The sequence below is a fragment of the Myotis nattereri genome (genome assembly GCF_964212035.1).
Source record: "Myotis nattereri genome assembly, chromosome: 3".
In the NCBI taxonomy this organism is placed as follows: domain Eukaryota; kingdom Metazoa; phylum Chordata; class Mammalia; order Chiroptera; family Vespertilionidae; genus Myotis; species Myotis nattereri.
In genome coordinates, this window is record NC_138077.1 from 103,719,344 (window position 1) to 103,738,817 (window position 19,474).

At 41.5% G+C, this 19,474-nt stretch overlaps 1 protein-coding gene across 1 annotated transcript in view; it reads left to right on the forward strand.

Moving 5' to 3' along the window:
- ERICH6 (glutamate rich 6) overlaps window positions 1–19,474 on the forward strand; it is a gene marked incomplete at its 5' end in the record, with an annotated part of 100,546 nt that overhangs the window by 15,903 nt on the left and 65,169 nt on the right. The window contains 5 exons of the mRNA XM_081086022.1: window positions 13,476–13,531; window positions 13,628–13,744; window positions 16,733–16,846; window positions 17,817–17,974; window positions 18,405–18,475. Coding sequence (XP_080942148.1) covers window positions 13,476–13,531; window positions 13,628–13,744; window positions 16,733–16,846; window positions 17,817–17,974; window positions 18,405–18,475 — 516 coding nt within the window. The remainder of the gene's footprint in view (window positions 1–13,475; window positions 13,532–13,627; window positions 13,745–16,732; window positions 16,847–17,816; window positions 17,975–18,404; window positions 18,476–19,474) is intronic.

Below are 19,474 nucleotides of genomic sequence, written 5' to 3' on the forward strand. Positions count from 1 at the left end.
AGGTATGATCCCTCTATTCCCACTTTGCTAAGAGTTTTTACCAAAAATGAGTGTTGGATTTTGTCAAATGCTTTTTCTGCATCTATTGATATGATCATGTGATTCTTGTATTTTAATTTATGTGATGTATCATGTTTATTGATTTGAAATATTGTACCAACCTTGCATCCCTGGAATGAATCCCACTTGGTCATGGTGTATGATCTTTTTTGTATATTGCTGGTTCCAATTTGCTAATATTTTCTTGAGGATTTTAGCATCTATGTTCATCAGGGATATTGGCCTATAATTCTTTCTCCTTGTCGTGTCTTTATCTGCTTTTGGAATTAGGATAATGCTAGCCTCATTAAAAGAGCTTGGAAGTGTTCCTTCCTCTTGTATTTTTTGTAATAGTTTGAGGATAATAGGTGCTAGTTGTTCTTTGAAGGTTTGGTAAAACTCCCCTGTGAAGCCCTCCAGACCAGAGCTTTTGTTTGCTGGGAGTTTTTTTGTTGTTGTTGTTGTTTTGTTTGTTTTGTTTTGTTTATTTTTTTATTACTGGTTCAATTTCATCAATTGTTATTGGCCTATTCAGGTTTTCTAATTCTTCCTGATTCAGTTTTGGAACATTGTATTTTTTTAGGAATTTGTCCATTTCATCCACATTGTCCAGCTTGTTGGCATATTGTTGTTCATAGTATTTTCTTACAATTCTTTGTATTTCTGTGCTATCAGTAGTTACTTTACTGCTTTCATTTATGATTTTATTTATTTGGGTCCTCTCTCTCTTTGTTTCTTGATGAGTCTGGCTGAAGGTTCATCAGTCTTGTTTATCTTTTCAAAGAACTAGCTCTTGGTTTCATTGATTTTTGTATTGTATTTTTTAGCCTGCTCTAATCTTTATTATTTCTTTACTTGTACTTACTCTGGGCTTTTCTTGATATTCTCTTTAAATTGTGGGGTTAAATAGCTTATTGATAATTTCTGTATTTTTTTGAGGTAGGCCTGTAGTGCTATGAACTTCCTTCTCAAGACTACTTTTGCTGTGTCCCAGAGATTTTGGGTTGTTGTGTGTTCATTATCATTAGTTTCCAGGAAGTTTTTGATTTCTTGTTTGATCTCATTGGTAACCTATTCATTGTTTAATAACATGCTATTTATGAACAACTCTACTCCAACAAAATAGACAACCTGGAGGAAATGGACATATTCCTATAAAAATACAACCTTCCAAAACGTAATCAGGAAGAAGCTAAAAATCTCAGTAGGCCAATAACTATGTAGGAAATTGAAGCAGTAATCAAAAAGCTACCAGCAAACAAAAGCCCGGGGCCAGAAGGCTTCACAAGGGAGTTTTACCAAACATTCAAGGAAGAACTAAAACCTATCCTCCTCAGACTATTCCAAAAAATTCAAGAAGAAGGAACACTTCCAAGCTCATTCTATGAAGACAGCATCACCCTAATACCAAAACCAGATAAAGACAACACAATGAAAGAGAATTACAGGCCAATATCCCTCATGAACATAAATGCCAAAATCCTCAACAAAATCCTAGCAAATTGGATCCAGCAATACATCAGAAAGATCATACACCATGACCAAGCAGGATTTATTCCAGGGATGCAAGGATGGTACAATATCCGCAAATCAATAAACGTAATACATCACATCAACAAATTGAGAGAAAAAAACCACATAATCATATCAATTGATGCAGAAAAAGCTTTCGAAAAAATCCAACACCCTTTCTTGATAAAAACTCTCAGCAAGGTAGCAATAGAAGGATCATACCTCAACATAATAAAAGCCATATATGACAAACCCGCAGCCAACATCATAATCAATGGGCAAAAACTAAAACCATTCCCCCTAAAAACAGGACAAGACAGGGATGCCCCCTCTCACCACTCCTGTTCAACATAGTACTGGAAGTACTAGCTGTTGCAATCAGACAAGAAGAAGAAATAAAAGGCATACAAATTGGAAAAGAAGTAAACCTGTCCTTATTTGCAGATGACATGATACTGTACATAGAGAATCCTAAAGACTCCATCAAAAAATTATTAGTCTTAATAAATGAATTCGGCAATGTAGCAGGATACAAAATTAATGCCAAGAAATCCATGGCATTTCTTTACACCAATAGTGAACTTACACAAAGTGAGACTAAAAAAGCAATCCCATTTACCATCACACCAAAAATATTAAGATACCTAGGAATAAACTTAACTAAGGAGGTAGAAGACTTATATGCAAAAAACTACAGGACACTGAAAAAAGAGATAGAGGAAGACATAAACAGATGGAAGAACATACCGTGTTCATGGATTGGTAGAATCAACATCATCAAAATGTCCATACTACCCAAAGCAAACTATATATTCAATGCAATCCCCATTAAATTACCAACGGCATATTTCACAGATATAAAACGAACGTTCCAAAAATTCATCTGGAATAAAAAAAGACCTTGAATAGCTGCAGCAATCCTGAGAAAGAAGAACAAAGTAGGTGGAATCTCAATACCAGATATCAAGCTGTATTACAAAGCCACTGTTTTTAAAACAGCTTGGTACTGGCACAAGAACAGACATATAGATCAATGGAATAGAATAGAGAACCCAGAAATTGACCCAAACCACTATGCCCAATTAATATTTGACAAAGGAGGCAAGAGCATACAATGGAGTCAAGACAGTCTCTTCAATAATGATGTTAGGAAAATTGGACAGATACATGCAAAAAGATGAAACTAGACCACCAACTCACACTATACACAAAAATAAACTCAAAATGGATAAAAGACTTAAACATAAGACGGGGAACCATAAAAATACTAGAGGAATCCATAGGCGGCAAAATCGCAAAATTATGCGGAAGGAATTTCTTCTCTGATAAAGCTCCTAGGGCAATGGAAACTAAAGAGAAAATAAACAAATGGGACTACATCAAAATAAAAAGCTTTTGCACAGCAAATGAAACCATCAACAAAACAATAAGAAGACCCACTGACAACAAGAGAACATATTTGCCAATGATATCACCAATAAGGGTTTAATCTCCAACATTTACAGGGAACTCATGAAACTTAACAATAGGAAGTTAAACAATCCAATCAAAAAATGGGCAAGGGACCTAGATAGACACTTTTCAAAAGAGGACATACAGAAGGCCAAAAGACATATGAAAACATGTTCAAAGTCACTAATTATACGAGAGATGCAAATCAAAACGACAATGCAGTATCATCTCACACTTGTCAGAATGGCTATCATCAACAAATCAACAAATAACAAGTGTTGGAGAGGATGTGGAGAAAAAGGAACCCTTCTGCACTGCTGGTGGGAATGCAGACAGGTGCAGCCACTGAGGAGAACAGTGTGGAGTTTCCTCAAAAAACTAAAAATGGAACTCCCATTTGACCCAGTGACCCCACTTCTAGGAATATATCCCAAGAAACCAGAAACACCAGTCAGAAAGGATATATGCACCCCTATGTTCATAGCAGCACAATTCACCATAGCTAAGATTTGGAAACAGCCTAAGTGCCCATCAGCAGATGAGTGGATTAGAAAAATGTGGTACATCTACACAATGGAATACTACGCGGCGGTAAAAAAAGAAGGAACTCTTGCATTTTGCAACAGCATGGATGGAACTGGAGAGAATTATGCTAAGTGAAATAAGCCAGTCAGAGAAAGATAAATACTACATGATCTCACTCATTTGTGGATTGTAGAGAACAACATAGACTGATAAACAGGGACTGATCCAAAGACAGAGAAACAGCGATTAGACTATCACTCCCCAGAGGGAAAGTAGGGGAGGGAGGGGGTAAGGGGAAGAGATCAACCAAAGGACTTGTATGCATGCATATAAGCCAAACCAATGGACATGGACAACAGGGGGATGAGAACATGGGGGGGGGGGGGGTTAAGGACACACTTGTAATACCTTAACTAATAAAGAATTTTTTTAAAAAAGAAAAAATAAATTTAAAAAAAACATGCTATTTAGCCTCTATGTGTTTGAATGTTTTTGAGTGTTTTATTATAGGTGATTTCTAATTTCATTCCATTGTGATCTGAGAAGATGCTTGGTATGATTTCAGTCTTCTTGAACTTGTAGATTTGTTTTATGTCCTAACATATGACCTCTTTGAAAATGACGCATGTGTAGTTGAGAAGAATATATACTCTGCAGCTTTGAGTGAAATGTTCTATAATGTTTAGATCAATTAAATCCATCTGATCCAGTGTGTCCTTTAGAGTCACTGTTTCCTTGTTGAGATTTTGTCTGGAAGATATATCCAGTGAAGTCAGAGGGGTGTTAAAGTCCCCTACTATGACTGTATTGCTGTCGATCTCTCCCTTAAAAAACCCAAATTTTTTTAATGTATTTAGGTGCTTCTATATTGACTGCATATATGTTTACCAATGTTATATCCTCTTGTCGGATCAATCCCTTTCGTATTATATAGCGACCATTATTCTCTATTGTAATGGCCTTCATTGTGAAGTCTATTTTGTCAGATATGAGTATTGCTACCCCAGATTTTCTTTTTGTTTCCATTTTCATGGAAAATATTTTCTATTCCTTCACTCTCATCCTGTGTGAGTCTTTGTCTGAAGTGGATCTCTTGTAGACAGCATATAATTGGGTCATGTTTTTGTATCCATTCAGCTACACTATGTCTTTTGATTGGAACATTTAAACCATTTACACTTAAGGTTATTATTGATAGTAACTTATTTATTTTCATTTTAATTCTTTATTCCTAGGTTTGTTTCTATAGTTCTTCTTCTCCTTACAGCAGTCCCTTTAGCATTTTTTGCAGTACTAATTTGGTGGTGATAAATTCCTTCAGCCTTTTTTTTTTTTTTTTTTTTGGTCTGGGGAGCTCTTTATTTCAGGATCTATTTTGAATGATAGCCTCGCTGGATATAGTAATCTTAGCTTTAGATCCTTGCTTTTCATTACCTTGAGTACTTCATGCCATTCCCTTCGGGCCTGTAGAGTCTCTGATGATAAATCAGCTGACAGCCTATGGGAGCTCCCTTATAGTTAACACATAGCTTTTCTCTTGCTGCTGTGAAGGGTCTCTCTTTGTCTTTAATTTTTGGCATTTTAGTTAAGATGTGTCTCAGCATGGGCCTGTTTGGGTTCTTGCTTGGGATTCTCTGTGCCTCCTGAACTTGTGTAACCTTCATCAGGTTAGCGAAGTTTTCTACCATTATTTCTGCAAACATGTTCTCTATCCATTGCTCTCTTCCCCCCCTTCTGGCACACCTATTATGCAAATATTGTTATGTTTCATGTTGTCCCACAGCTCATTTAAAACTGTCCTCCTGTTTTTTAATTGTTTTTTTCTTTTTGGTTCTCTGATTGAGTGATTTTTATTTCTACCCTGTCTTCTAATTCACTGAATCTGATCCTTGGCTTCTCCTAATCTTCTGTGTATTCCTTTCACTGTGTTCTTTATTAGTGCTATGTCATTCTTCATAATTACTACATCTTTTCTCATTCCATTGAGCATCTTTACCATCATATATGTCATTACACTATGTCTTGTATAATTTCTTATCTCTTCTTCTGGAGAATTCTCTTGTTCTTTCATTTGGGGGTTTTATTGTGTCCCCATTTTGGCTAACTGTTTGTATTTGTGTTTGTATATTAGGTAGATCTGCTATGACTCCCAATCTCTAGTGCAGGACAATTTCAGACACTGTTTGTGACTGGCCCTGAGCCCTCTGTTTGGAGCTATCAGCAATCCACAGCTTCTGGCTCCCTCTGCTGAGTCAGGGTGCCTTTGAAAGGACCAAGATGTCCACCAAGGTCTGCTTTTTCTAGCCCTGGGCCCAGAAGATAAGGCAAAGACTCAAAGCCTCCAGAGATTCTCCTCTACCTGTAGTCTAATTATTATCACCCTTGATTAACCTAAGGCTATCAACCATAGGGTGGGGGGAGAGGTCTTCCAACAGGGTGGGGCAACTGCCTTCCCCCAAGCAAAAACTGCCTGAATAGCACATGTACATGGGAGAAAGATATCCTCTACTATGTGAGGGAATGACTCACACAGGAATCCAAGGTAGCTGCCCTCCAAGCTCCAAACCCAGAGCCCTCACCCTTGGACTCTCCTCATACAGCTCCAGTCCACTCTGCCCTCCCTCTGTTGGAGCCCAATGTGAGTGGCTGCACACAAAATTTTTCATTGGTCCTTTAAAAAGGTAGCTGCATTTCAAGCCATCTCTCCCTGGCAGACAGCAACTCTGTTGCTTTTGGTGCTCTGGGCAATGGAGCCAACTTGGGGTTTAGAACCCAGACTTTTCAGTTAGAAACACTGCTCCCCTCCCCCCCCCCACCCCCAGCTGAGGTATCCCTCTGGGACTTCAGCTACTGTCTGTGGGAGCCCGGCCAGCCTTTTCATGCCTCTGCACTTTCTACCAGTCTCTAAGCGGTCTCCACTTTCCATCCTTGGTTATCTGAATTCTTTCCAGCTAGTCCTCAGTTGATTTTTCTGGGTGGTTCTTCTGTATTTTAGTTGTATTTCCAGTTTGTCCTGGGAGAGTATCAGTGTAGCTTCCATTTACTCCACTGCCATTTTGGAAAATCTGGAGTAGACACATTTTTAAAAGTGAGGCTTTGGAGTGGTGGATTTTCTCTCTTTGTTCCTTATTGTTGATAAAATGTTATTTAGCCTGGCTGGGTACAGCTCAATGGCTTAACATCCACCAGGAGCCGACTACCGGAAAAACCAAGATGGTGGCATAGGTAAACACCGAACTTGCTGCCTCCTACAACAACTTCACAAATACAACAAAAAGACAAAACGGACATCATCCAGAACTACAGGAAGGCTGGCTGAGTGGAAATTCTACAACTAGAAGGAAAGAGAACAGCACACTGAGAGTCAGGAGCTGCGGAAGTAAAGTGCAAAACTACGGAGGCTCGAGCACGTGGAAAGGGGCTGGTACCTGAGGACACGGCTGTCTTTTTGAATCAGGAGGGAGTCACAAGCTCCTGACTGCTCTGAACTCTGGTTCCAGGAAGTCTCTGGGGACCCAGGACTCATACGGGGAGAAACTGGACTGTCTGGAAGTGGGAAGAACTCTGAACTTGAGGGCGGCTTTCCCTCAGAGGTGCTTGCAGCAATTATCGGGACACTGAGACCCGCGGCCCCTTAGGGCAGGGCTAAGAATCTGCCATAGCTGCTTGCTCCGCCCTTTGATTCCTTGAGACCCCGCCCCACCCAGGCTGCAGCAGAGGCTTTTGCATATGAATGCCCTGGCCCTTTGCAACCTGAAAATTACCTAACAAATTACAGCTGGGCCAGTCAGACCCAGAACTTCCAAGAGAAGACCCAAGGCCTCACAGCAGCTTGCATTGCTTCACAGCTGGGCCTCATCTGGGCACCTCCAAACTCCAAAAAAGGAAGGGGAATCTGCAGATCTTTTCGTAGCTCCTGCTGGGTAGCCTCAGGCACAGGCTAAATTAGCACCTCCTTAGATCCAAGAGCCAGTGTACCCAGTGGTCAGAGTGGGACCATCCAGATTACAACTCCTCAGATCCATAAGGGACACACTCAGGGTGCAGACTCAGTGAGCACCAAAGCCCCACTGAAGCAAGTCTTGCCCCAGAAGGGTGTCTTCAGCACAGAAGTTCTCCCACTGTAGACACAGCTGATTCTCACTGCCAATTGGCCTGGAGGTCAATTCCTTCCAGTGATACCTACAACAATCAAGGCATAACTACAACAAGACTGTGCACAAGGCCCACAAGGGGGTGCACCAAGAGTGTCCACCTCAGGTAACTGGGGAGGCTGAGCCACTGGGCCCTATAGGACACCTAGCACACAAAACCACTGTATCAACACAGGGAAGCATAAAAAATGCGGAGACAAAGAAACAGGTCACAAATGACAGAAATGGAGGAAAGCAAACAACTGAATATAGAGTTCAAAACCACGTTTATAAGGTTTTTCAAGAATTTTATGGAAATCGCCAATAAATTTAATGAGACCCTGGAGGATATGAAAAAAGACCAACTAGAAATTAAGCATACACTGACTGAAATAAATAATAATATGCAGAGATCCAACAGCAGACAAGAGGATCCCAAGAATCAAGTCAAAGATTTGAAATACGAAGAAACAAAAAATATCCAACCAAAGAAGCAAAAAGAAAAAAGAATCCAAAAATATGAACATAGTGTAAGGAGCCTCTGGGACAACTTCAAGCATACCAACATCAGAATTATAGGGGTGCCAGAAGAAGAGAGAGGGCAAGATATTGAAAACCTATTGAATAAATAATGACAGAAAACTTCCCCTACCTGGTGAAAGAAATAGACTCTCAAGTCCAGGAAGCACAGAGAACCCCAAACAAAAGGAATCCAAAGAGGACCACACCAAGACACATCATAATTAAAATGCCAAGAGCAAAAGACAAAGAGAGAATCTTAAAAGCAGCAAGAGAAAGAAAGTCAGTTACCTACACAGGAGTACCCATACGACTGTCAGCTGATTTCTCAACAGAAACCATGCAGGCCAGAAGAGAGTGGCAAGAAATATTCAAAGTGATGAATGCCAAGAACCTACAACCAAGATTACTTTATCCAGCAAAGCTATCATTCAGAATAGAAGGTCAGATAAAGAGCTTCACAGATAAGAAAAAGCTAAAGGAGTTCATCACCACCAAACCAGCATTATATGAAATGCTGAAAGGTATTCTTTAAGAAGAGGAAGAGGAAAAAGGAACTCTTACCATTTGCCACAACATGGATGGTACTGGAGAGCATTATGCTAAGTGAAATAAGCCAGTCAGAGAAGGATTAATACCACATGATCTCACTCATTTGTGGAATATAATGAACAACATAAACTGATGAACAAGGACTGATCCAGAGACGGAGAGTCATTGATTGGACTGTCGGGCCTTGGAGGGAAGGTAGGGGAGGGTGGAGGTAAGGGGGAAAGATCAACCAAAGGACTTATATGCAAGCATATAGGCCTAACCAATGGACATGGACAATGGGAGGGTGAGGGCATGAGCGGGGGAATGGGGTGGGGGGGGTATGGGGTAACGTGAGGATAAGGACATATATGCAATATCTTAATCAATAAAAAATTTTTTTCAAAAAAAAAAAATCCACCAGGAGCCAAAAGGCCACTGGTTCTATTCCCGGTCAAAGCACATATCCGGTTGTGGGTTTGATACCCAGTAGGGGGTGTGCAGGAGGCAGCCAATTGATGATGTTTCTCTCTCATCATTAATGTTTCTATCTCTCCCTCTCTCTTCCTCTCTTTCTAAAAGATCAATTTTAAAAATGTTATTTAGAAAAAGCCAGAAGAATAAAAAAGACAAACAAAATAAGGGTATATAATATATATATATAACATATATATAATATATAATAAGGGTATATATTTTTCAAAGATATATATATATATATATATATATATATATATATATATATATACACACACACATATACATACACACACACTAGAGGCCTGGTGCACAAAATTTGTGCATGGAGGCGTGGGCCTCAGCCCAGCCTGCACCCTCTCGCAATCCAGGACCCTTCAGGGGATGTCCGACTGCCAGTTTAGGCCCAATCCCGCAGACATGCCTCTCACAATCTGGGACCACTGGCTTCTAACCACTTGCCTGCCTGCCAATCACCCCTAACCCCTCTGCCTGCCTGCCTGATTGCCCCTAACCCCTCTGCCTGCCTGACTGATTGCCCCTAACCACCTCTGCCTCAGCCCCCACCACCACGACTTCATCCAGAAGGACATCCAGAATGAAGTCTGGAAGGTCATTCGGCTGTCCAGCCTAATTAGCATATTACACTTAACTAGAGGCCCAGTGCACGAATTCATACACTGGTGGAGTCCCTTGGCCTGGCTGGCTATTGGGGCTAATCAGGGCATGGGAGGTTGGCTATGGGAGTGCACTGACCACCAGGGGGCAGCTCCAGTGTTGAGCGTCTGCCCTCTGGTGGTCAGTGCACATCATGCAACTGGTTGTCTGGTGGTTCAGTCATTTGGTTGGTCATTGGCTCAGGCTTCTAATCTAATAATAGACAAACATGGTAATTGACTGTACCTTCGCTACGCTTCCCATTGGCTAAGCAGGGTGATATGCAAATTAACTGCCAACAAAGATGACGGTTAATTTGCATATGTAGGCGCAATGCTGGGAAGTGAAAGGGGAAGGATGGAAGAAGCCGCCTGCTGCTGACAGTGATCGGAAACCCAGGCGGCAGCCAAGAGCCTGTGATTGGAGAGCCCAGCCGCCTTTGCCTGCCCCCCCCCCCCCCCACCCAGCCAGTGATTGGAGAAGCCAGGTGGAGTAGGGAAGAGGTGGACACCAGCAGCGGCCTCTTCCCTGCCCCGCCCAGCTTCTCCAATCACCGGTCACTGGCCGGTGATCAGTGATCGGAGTAGACCCAGTAGCCGGCCTGCATCATAGCCTGGGACCCGATCCAGCCCTGCGTCAGGAAGTGGGAGGCAGCTCTTCACCTGGCGGCTTAAGTCCAAGGTCGGAGGCTTAAGCCCAGGTTGGGAGGCACCATTTTCTGTACGGAAAGGCAGGGGGCATGGCTAAGCACAAGGCGGCGCCATGTTTGCATACAGAGAGGGGGCGTGGCTCAGAGTGGGGCGGTCCCACATAGGGAGAGGCGGGGGCATGGCTCAGAGTGGGGCGGTGCTACGTTCAGAGAGAACCATGCTGAGGCCGGGTGCTCGCCTCAAGACATGAGCAGCGGAGAGGAGCGCAAGGTAGAGGAGGTGTGGCTTCAGGCAAGTGAAGGAAAAGGGCGGGTCGCCCAGCCGTTCCAAGCTTCCCGGCCCAGGTTTTCAAATGTAAATATTACTTGAGATGTTGTAGTTGCACGTACTTTATTCCCTTTCCCTCATCTTGGCTGTTAAAGTCATGCCCACCCCCTGGGCAGCCAGGCCTCACGTTCATGGCACAGACAAGGTTTGGTTCTGGGGTCACCCCTTAGATTTTAAGTGGCTGCTACACTTGGTCAATAGGAAGAGTGAGACTTTAGCCCTGAAAAGACAGAAGGCTTGGGGCAGACGGTTCCCTCGAGGGCTCAGCCTGCTTTCAGGCTGTAGGCACAGGGAACGTCCAGGGCAGCCCCCGGAGCAGGCGTCCAGCTGAGCTCGGACGAGGCCATTTTGCAGCCTCCCCTTCCTCCGTCCCAGGTGGTGAGGGCCGTGACTGCCTTGAGGCTGCTCCCTGGAAGCCATTCTCCCCTCAGCCTGTAGCTGTAAAACAGCGCATGCAAAGAGAATCTTTTTTTGTGCCTCATGTTAAAAAGTTAAAAAAAAAAAAGGTGCATGACTCCTCACTGTGTTCATTTGTAAAAAAAAAAAAAAAAAAAAAAAAAAAAAATGCTCTTAAGACCCCGGGCAGCAAGGCAGCCCGGCCCCAGAAGACCCCGAAGCCACCTGATATGGCAGTAACTCTATCAGTAAGCACTCTGAAAGTCAGTGGCATAAATGCACCAATTAAAAGACAGATTATGAGGGTGAATCAAAAACAAAACCCACTTTAAATATAAAGACACATATAGATTAAAAATAAATGAATTAAGCTGCAGCCTGTTTTGCCCAGTGGATAGAGCATTAGCCCATGGACTGAAGGGTTCCAGGTTCGATTCCAGTCAAGGGCATGTACCTCAGTTGCTGGCTTGATCCCCAGTCCCTATCAGAGCATGTGCAAGAGGCAACCAATCAATGTGTCTCTCCCTTTCCCTTCACTCTCTCTAAAATTCAATGGAAAAATATCCTTGGGTGAAAATTAACAAAAACAAAGTAAATGGATTAGATAACATTAAAGAGATTATAAGAAAAATATATTCCAAATTCTGTTAGTTGTATAATGGTTATGTTTAAATTATTAACACCTAAGAAATTGGGTGAAGGGTACATATAATATGCTGTAGTATTTTATAGTTTTTTTTTACATGTATGAGGTTATTTCAAATTAAAGTATTAAAAAATTAAATATTAATAAAATATTAATTGAAATGTATCTGCATTACATGAAAAATGTCCTAATTGCTTCTAGCATAATTTATTAAATTGTGCTAAAATTTACAAGGGTTCAATTAAAAAATATCTTAATTCTAAATGATATAATAGAAAATGTATAATAGTGCAGTTATAAGCACTTATCTGAAAATACAAATTTAAAGAAGTGAATTTAAAGAAGGGATCAGCCAAAGAAAATATATGCACAACCCATTGTCACAGACAACAGTGTGGTGTTGGCCAGAGAGAAGTGGGGGGCAAGAGCTGGGTAGAGGGGACAAAAGGGGGGAAAGAGGGACATCCTATATAATAATAATAAAAGGCTCATATGCACATTGACTGAACGGCAGAATGACTGGTTGCTATGATGCGCACTGGCCACCAGGGGGCAGACGCTCAATGCAGGAGCTGCCCCCTGGTGGTCAGTGCACTTCCATATGGGGAATGCCACTCAGCCAGAATCTGGCTCATGGCTGGCCAGCGCAGTGGTGGTGGAAGGAGCCTCTCCCACCTCTGTAGCAGCACTAAGAATGTCCAACTAACGGTTTAGACCTGATCCCTTGGGGGCCTAAGCCTTTAGTTGGACATCCCCCAAGGGCTCCCTGGCTGCCAGAAGGATGTTTGACTGCAAGCTTAGGCCTGATCCCCTGGGGAGTGGGCCTAAGTCGACAGGTGGACATCCCCGAAGGGGTCCTGGACTGTGAATGGGCACAGGCCAGGCTGAGGTACCCCCTCTGCCCGAGTGCACAAATTTTTGTGCACCGGGCCTCTAGTTTATATATAATTGACTTCAGGGAAGAAGAGAGAGAGAGAGATAGAGACATCAATGATGAGAGAGAATCATCAATCTGCTGCTTCCCATGTGCCCCAAACCAGGTACTGAGCCCACAACCTGAGCATATAGCCTGACTGTGAATTGAACAGTGACCTCTTGGTTCATAGGTCCATGCTCAACCACTGACACACTCCAGCTGGGCTCATGTTTTCTTTTATATTAAACTTCTTTCCTATTTTGTCAGAATTAATGACACATATATATTCTTTTGACAGGGAAGAAAACACGACCTATAAAGGAATCTGAATCTGAAAATATAGCTGCTATATTAAGAGGTGAATGGATATTTGGGGTCATCCCCTGTGTGGCAAAGGCAAACTGCTATTAGGGAACCTACATAACCTGGATGGTTCTCATGTCCTTTAGAAAAGCCCTCCCCTAAGAATACATGCAATAAGGTGGTGAAAAGGGAGGGTTTCAGGGCATTTAAACAGTATGTGCGTGAGGGGAGGGGAGTGTGTGCATTTGCATAAGTTTGCGTGTGTATATGAGTGCATGTGTGTGTGCATGTGTGTGGGTGTGTGATGGGGTAGGATCTCCAAACTAGAGAAAATGGGATACACTGCACAAAGACTTTAAACTTTCCTTCTAAATCTATTCTTTTCTCTTCAGAAAAATGGGTAATTAATCCAGAAGAGCTAAAACTAAATATTTTATGTGAGCTGGAGGTAAGAAATATTTCAGTCCAACTAGTAAACCATGCTCATGATAAAATCGATCATTCACCTTCATTTTCTTTTTCTGTGTCTTCCTTTAAAATTTAGTTTGAGGAAGACTTTATGACATTGTTTGAGCCTTCTCTGAGAACATTACCCAGTGTCGGGCCACCAACCTTTCTGGCATTCAAACAGGAGCATTCCACTTTAGGCACTGACTTCAAGGTGATTTTTAATTATTTCTTTTTTTACTCTAATAAGTGAAGTGAAAAGACACATGATGATTTGCACAAAAGACAGTGAACATACTTTTTAAAAAAACATAGGCAAAGAACCCATTTACTTGAAACAGCATTTGGACAGGATAGCTAGCTATAGTAGTTTCCTAGGGCTGCTGCCAAAAGGGGCCACAGACTAGGTGCCTAAAAATGACAAACACGTGTTGTCTCCTAGTTCTCAAGGTGAGAGGTCCAAAGTCAGTAAGTGCAGCGTGTAGGAGAACAGGCTTTCTTGCCTCTTCCCGGCTCCTGGTTGTGGTTGTCAGTTCTTATCCTTGGCTGGCAGCGCCATCACTTCAGTTTCTGTGTCAGTTGCCCTGGAGATCTGGGGGTCTGTGTCCAAGTGTCTTCTCCAAGGACACCAGCCATGTTGGATTAGGGGCCCACCCTAATGACCTCATCTAAACTTGATGACATCTGCAAAGATCCCATTTCTAGATAAGACCACATTCACAGGTTCCAGGAGTTATGACCTCAGTGTCTTTGGGGGGAAACAATTCAACCTGTGAGAGTGGCCATAATGCCTGGAAACATAGATAAGACATAGGTTTGCCACATTTGATCATGTTAAATGACCAATGCCTTTGCTTGGTGGGCAAGGAAAAGGTCAACTTAGTAATTCCAACAGGATGGCATAGCACCCGCTTCACCTGAGTGGTGAGGGGCAGCCTGGTGGAATGATTATTTCCAAACTTGGGTGTTATGGCCATGTGGAGAGAGCTGCACAGCCCCCATATGGCAACCCCTTTGATTATTTCTTCTGGGTGCACTAAGGTGCAGACTTATTCACTGAAAACAAGATACCGATCATGTGAGACAGCCTGTGTCAGTCAGTGCATTGCAGAAGTTGGTGGGAATGCTGCATGGATGCTCTGAGGTGGTGTTCATTGCCGATCTGGTGAGGGGCAACACATTGAATATATCATGTCATTTAATGTCAACCAACATTTACTGTTTATATTTAGCCCAGGTCTCTAAATTTTTAGTCACCCTATAGACTCCTCAGGTGAAATTCTTTATTCAAACATAACACCTTCCTTCTTCTGAACCACAAAGGCTCGTATCCAGGGAAGTTTTTCAAGCTTTCTTCCTCTGACACCCAAAGATGCGCCTGAACAATAGGAAGGTCCTTTCTTTCAGGGAACTGTCCCTGCTCTAGCAACTGGGCAGGGATGGCTCCTCCTGCTCTTTGGACAGACCTTCCAGATCCTCTAGTTCGGGAGCAGAGCAGCTGGCTTGCCCACTTTCCCCTCCAGTCATATCCTCTTCAAATGCAGATTACAACTCCACTCATGGTCTTTTGAAGCATCTCCACCTTGCTTCACCGCAGGTAAAGGGATAAAGGGACCTCAGGCTGAGGAGCTCACTACCAAGATCCTTGAATGGAACAGGTTGCAGATGTCCTGGCATTGTCAAGCTCTCCTTCAGCCCTGCTCCATCACCTGATTTACTCCACCATTTCTCTATTACAAGGCTTTACCACTCTACCCATCCCCTAAGTCCTCTGCTTTCAGCTACATTATTGTGTAGTTTCAATGGCTAAAGGTATTGAACAGTACTCCAGGGTGATGAATCCCGGACGGTAGTGGCCATCTCAGTTACACTTTGGCCCCAGGATGGCCATCTTGCCAGTCCGACAGAATGGTTTCTATGGAAAATACAGATGCCCTTGTGGTATTCATGACCTGTGAGCCATAATCTCGGTCTTTTCCTGAGACCTGTGCTGAGGCTTGCCTGCTCGCCATCATGACCTCAAATCACCAACATGCCATAATGTATCAACCCCACACGGAGCCACCTGAACTCCTAACTCCAGATCTCCTTCTTGCTTCCCCTTCTCTCTCCTTCCCCCTCCTGAATTACCTTTATAGCCCAGACAGGAGAATTCAGAGCCCCAATCTGGGCTTCCCCTTGAGAAAGGACTCTAATTTAGAACGGTGATCATTGTGAATGGTGGCCTGCATAGTAATGTCAAGACTTTTTTTTTAACCTGACACTTCTTGAGTTGATGCTATTCAAAATCTTAGACCATTTGCCTACAATTTGATACACAGGCAGTCCTCAGGTTACATCATTTGGTGGTTACATCGCCATCTCCCATTTATTTATTTTTTTAAAAAAAGTTCTGGGCGTGGGGATAAAATGGACACATATGTAATACCCTTTGTAATACTTTAAGCAATAAATTTAAAAAAATAAAAAAAATAAAAAATAAATAAAAAAAAAGTTCTGTCATTTCGACATATGTACATATGTGCTTTATGTTTTTTATTATTTACCACAAGTAAAGGTCAGGAATTGTTATCTTTCTTTTAAATTTTTTTTTACTGTTTCACTTCATTACTGCTGTGTATGTGCTCCATTGAGTGACGTAGGTGCTTATGTAGGTGGGTTCCGACTTACCGTGAAAATCATGTTATGTCACACCATAGGAACAGATCTCCGACGTAACCCAAGGAACTACTGTATGTTATGTCCTGTCTCTTGCATCTAGTTACACACTATATAGCCCCTCCCCAACAAGAAACTGTGATGTCAACAGTCATTTCTGCAACTTTGTTCTTACACCAAGGAGCCATCCAAAGGACCAACACAGTTCCTGATGGGCTCAGCTGTACTCTGGTGAGCTGCATCACAGAGAGGTCCTCAGCACCCCCTCAGCATCCTCAGTCCTCACCAGCTCATTAGCAGAAGTGATGTCTCATTCTGGAATATACAGATCTTCTGGCTGGGTGCCTTCTAGTATAGAATCTCAGGCTCTTGAAAGTTTCCCCCCAGCTATTCCTGAGAGACTCCAGGGTGTCTGACAGGAGCTCTCAGGTAGCTTTGCACATCTCCATACTCCTGCCGTTCTAATGGGCACTTGCTGGCCTGCCCAGAGCCCTGGCCCCTGCTGCTGCTTGTGGGCAGGTCTTCATTTTTCCCCTCTCTCAAGGGAGAAGAGGATGAGATATTGCTGACGTGTGAATTTTGTGGGAGTGACCTAAGAACATTTCTTTCTGCTGTGGATATTTATTCTGACAACGGTAGCTCTGAACCAATAAAACAAGTAAGTTCTAAAGCAGGTTTACTAAGGAAATGGTGTTATTTTAAATACCATTTTTAAATATATGTAGTATTTTCTCCTGCATTTTCCCCTTGCATTGCCATTCTTTAAAATTATGTGTTACCAGTCGGGGAAATACAAATCATAAACACAATGGGATACCATTCCACATCCACTAGGATGGCATTAATAAAAAAGACAGATAATAACAAGTGCTGGCAAGGAGGTAGAGTAACTTGAACCCTCATACACTATTAAAGGGGAATATAAAATGGTGCATCTGTGTTGGGAAAAAGTTGGGTAGTTTCTCAAAAGTTACACACACATTTACCATATAACATACAAATCCATTCCTAGGTACATACCCAAGAAAATTGACAATACATGTCCACACAAAAACTTGTACACAAATGTTCATAACAGCATTATTTATAACAGCCAAAAGGTGAAAATAATCCAATGCCCTTCAACTGATGAATGGGCAAATAAATGTGGTGTATTCATAAAATCAAATATTATCCAGTCATAAGAATTGAAGTACTAATACGTGCTACAACATAGATGAAAACATTATGCTCAGTGAAAGAAGCCAGACAGAAAGTACTGCATATTATATGATTCCATGTATATGAATTGTACAGAACAGGCAATAATAGAGACAGAAAATAGATCAGTGGTTGCCATAGGCTGAGAGGAGAGGAGGATAGGAAGTAAAGTGTCAATGGGTACAGGTTTCATGTCCTAAATTTGATGGTGGTGATAGTTACACAACTCTGTATACACTAAAAACCATTGAATTGCACACTTTAAATGGGTCAATTGTCTGGTATATGAATTATATCTCAATAAAATTTTTACCAGAAAGTGTTATGATAGATTGTAATTCAAACTCCATTAGCCATTTTTGGTTTTTACCCTCTCTAATTATCTTCACCCAGAACTAAAGAGAAGAAAATGACCTCTTTGTTTTTAGGCCATCTGTTGTAGTTCTTTCCAAAATCTGGTTGATTACATTTATGAGGAAAAACAAAAAATCCAAAGCTCTAAAGAAGAATTCATCTGTATCGACCCTCATGCATCCCACGGCACTGAGATGGAGAAATTCAGAGCAAAGGAAAAGGCCCTGCAGAGGTAACATTGAGCCTTGGATATTGAAACTCAGATAAGTCCACTTAGAGAGCTCTTTGTAAAATGAACCTTGTTTTTCAAAATACGGAAGTTTGAAGATATATTCCCAATGAAGAAATAAAATTGGCCAAAGCAAACCTATTACAAAACCTGGTGGATGTTATGAGATTCAGGAGCTCCCAGAAACTCAGTGAACTCACTGATTTTAAAAATAAAACCTTACCCAGATTCTCAGGACAATTCAGAATTCCTATTTTGGAGAAATTGGTCCACTAAACAAAATGGAGGTCCATGTGCTTTGATTAAATATATAGACTCACAAGTAATAACAGATTAAAATTACAAGGGATGACATTGAAACAGTTACAATTTGTCATGTGCTTTTTACAGCTTGAAACATTAGATTTATGGATTTTTGTTTGTTTGTTTGCAGAAAACAGGAGCAACAAGTAGCCAAAAATTGGGAAATAAAAACAAATGAACGTACTAGTTTCTCTGAAGAAGGTGAGTTCATCAGTGCTCCTATTATAGATCAATCGTACATCAGAAAGCTCATATGTTTGACCAAAAGCTAAAACTGGCATATTTTTTTTATTTTATTAATCCTCACCCAAGGATATTTTTCCATTGACTTTTTTTTTAGAGATAGTGGAAAGGAGTGGGAGAGATAGACAGGAAGAGAAACATTGATGTGTGTCACATCAATTGGTTGCCTCCTACATGTGTCCCTCCCAGGGCCAGGAATTGAGCCTGCAACCGAGGTATGTGCCCTTGACCAGAATCTAAGCAGGGGCCCTTAAGTCCACAGGCTGATGCTCTATCCACTGAGCCAAACTATCCAGGGCAAAACTGGCATACTTAAAAAACCGTATTTAAAGTTTTCAGTTCAGTCGATGCATTAGTCAAAATGGCTCAGAAAAGCTGGTGTTTCAAGTCATCCGGCTTTTGAAGTTTTTAGTCTTCATCTAGTTGTTATTGATTGAAGTGAATTAGCAACATCTATAGAGCATGTTACAGATAACTGCAAAGAGCTTTTGGGTTCAGTGTCTTTTGTTTTATTAAGCACATATTCCATTTTGTTTTCAAGCTGGGGTATGGAAAATCTGTCAAAAATAAAACAGATTTATTTCTTCATAGGTTCCATCAGTCACTTGGCCAGTATAGTTAAAGAGCCGGGACTGTTGAAGGAGTACTGATGTTAGAATCACAAGCTCTGAATTTATATCCTTGCTTTTCTACTTAGAGGCTGTCTGCTTTGGGGTAAATCACTTAATCTTTACAAGCATTAGGCTCCTCCTCTACCACTCAGTGCTATTGAGAAGATAGAGAAAATATATTTTTGTTTTTGTTTTTTAAACTAAATCTCTAGTATAAAGTTCCTTGATAGTCAACTGGTTTCTACTGAGTCTAAGGCCAGAAAATTGCACTTAATGAAAATGAACATTTTTCTGTCTTTTTAATTTATTATTTATTTATTTATTTATTTACTTCCTTCATTGACCT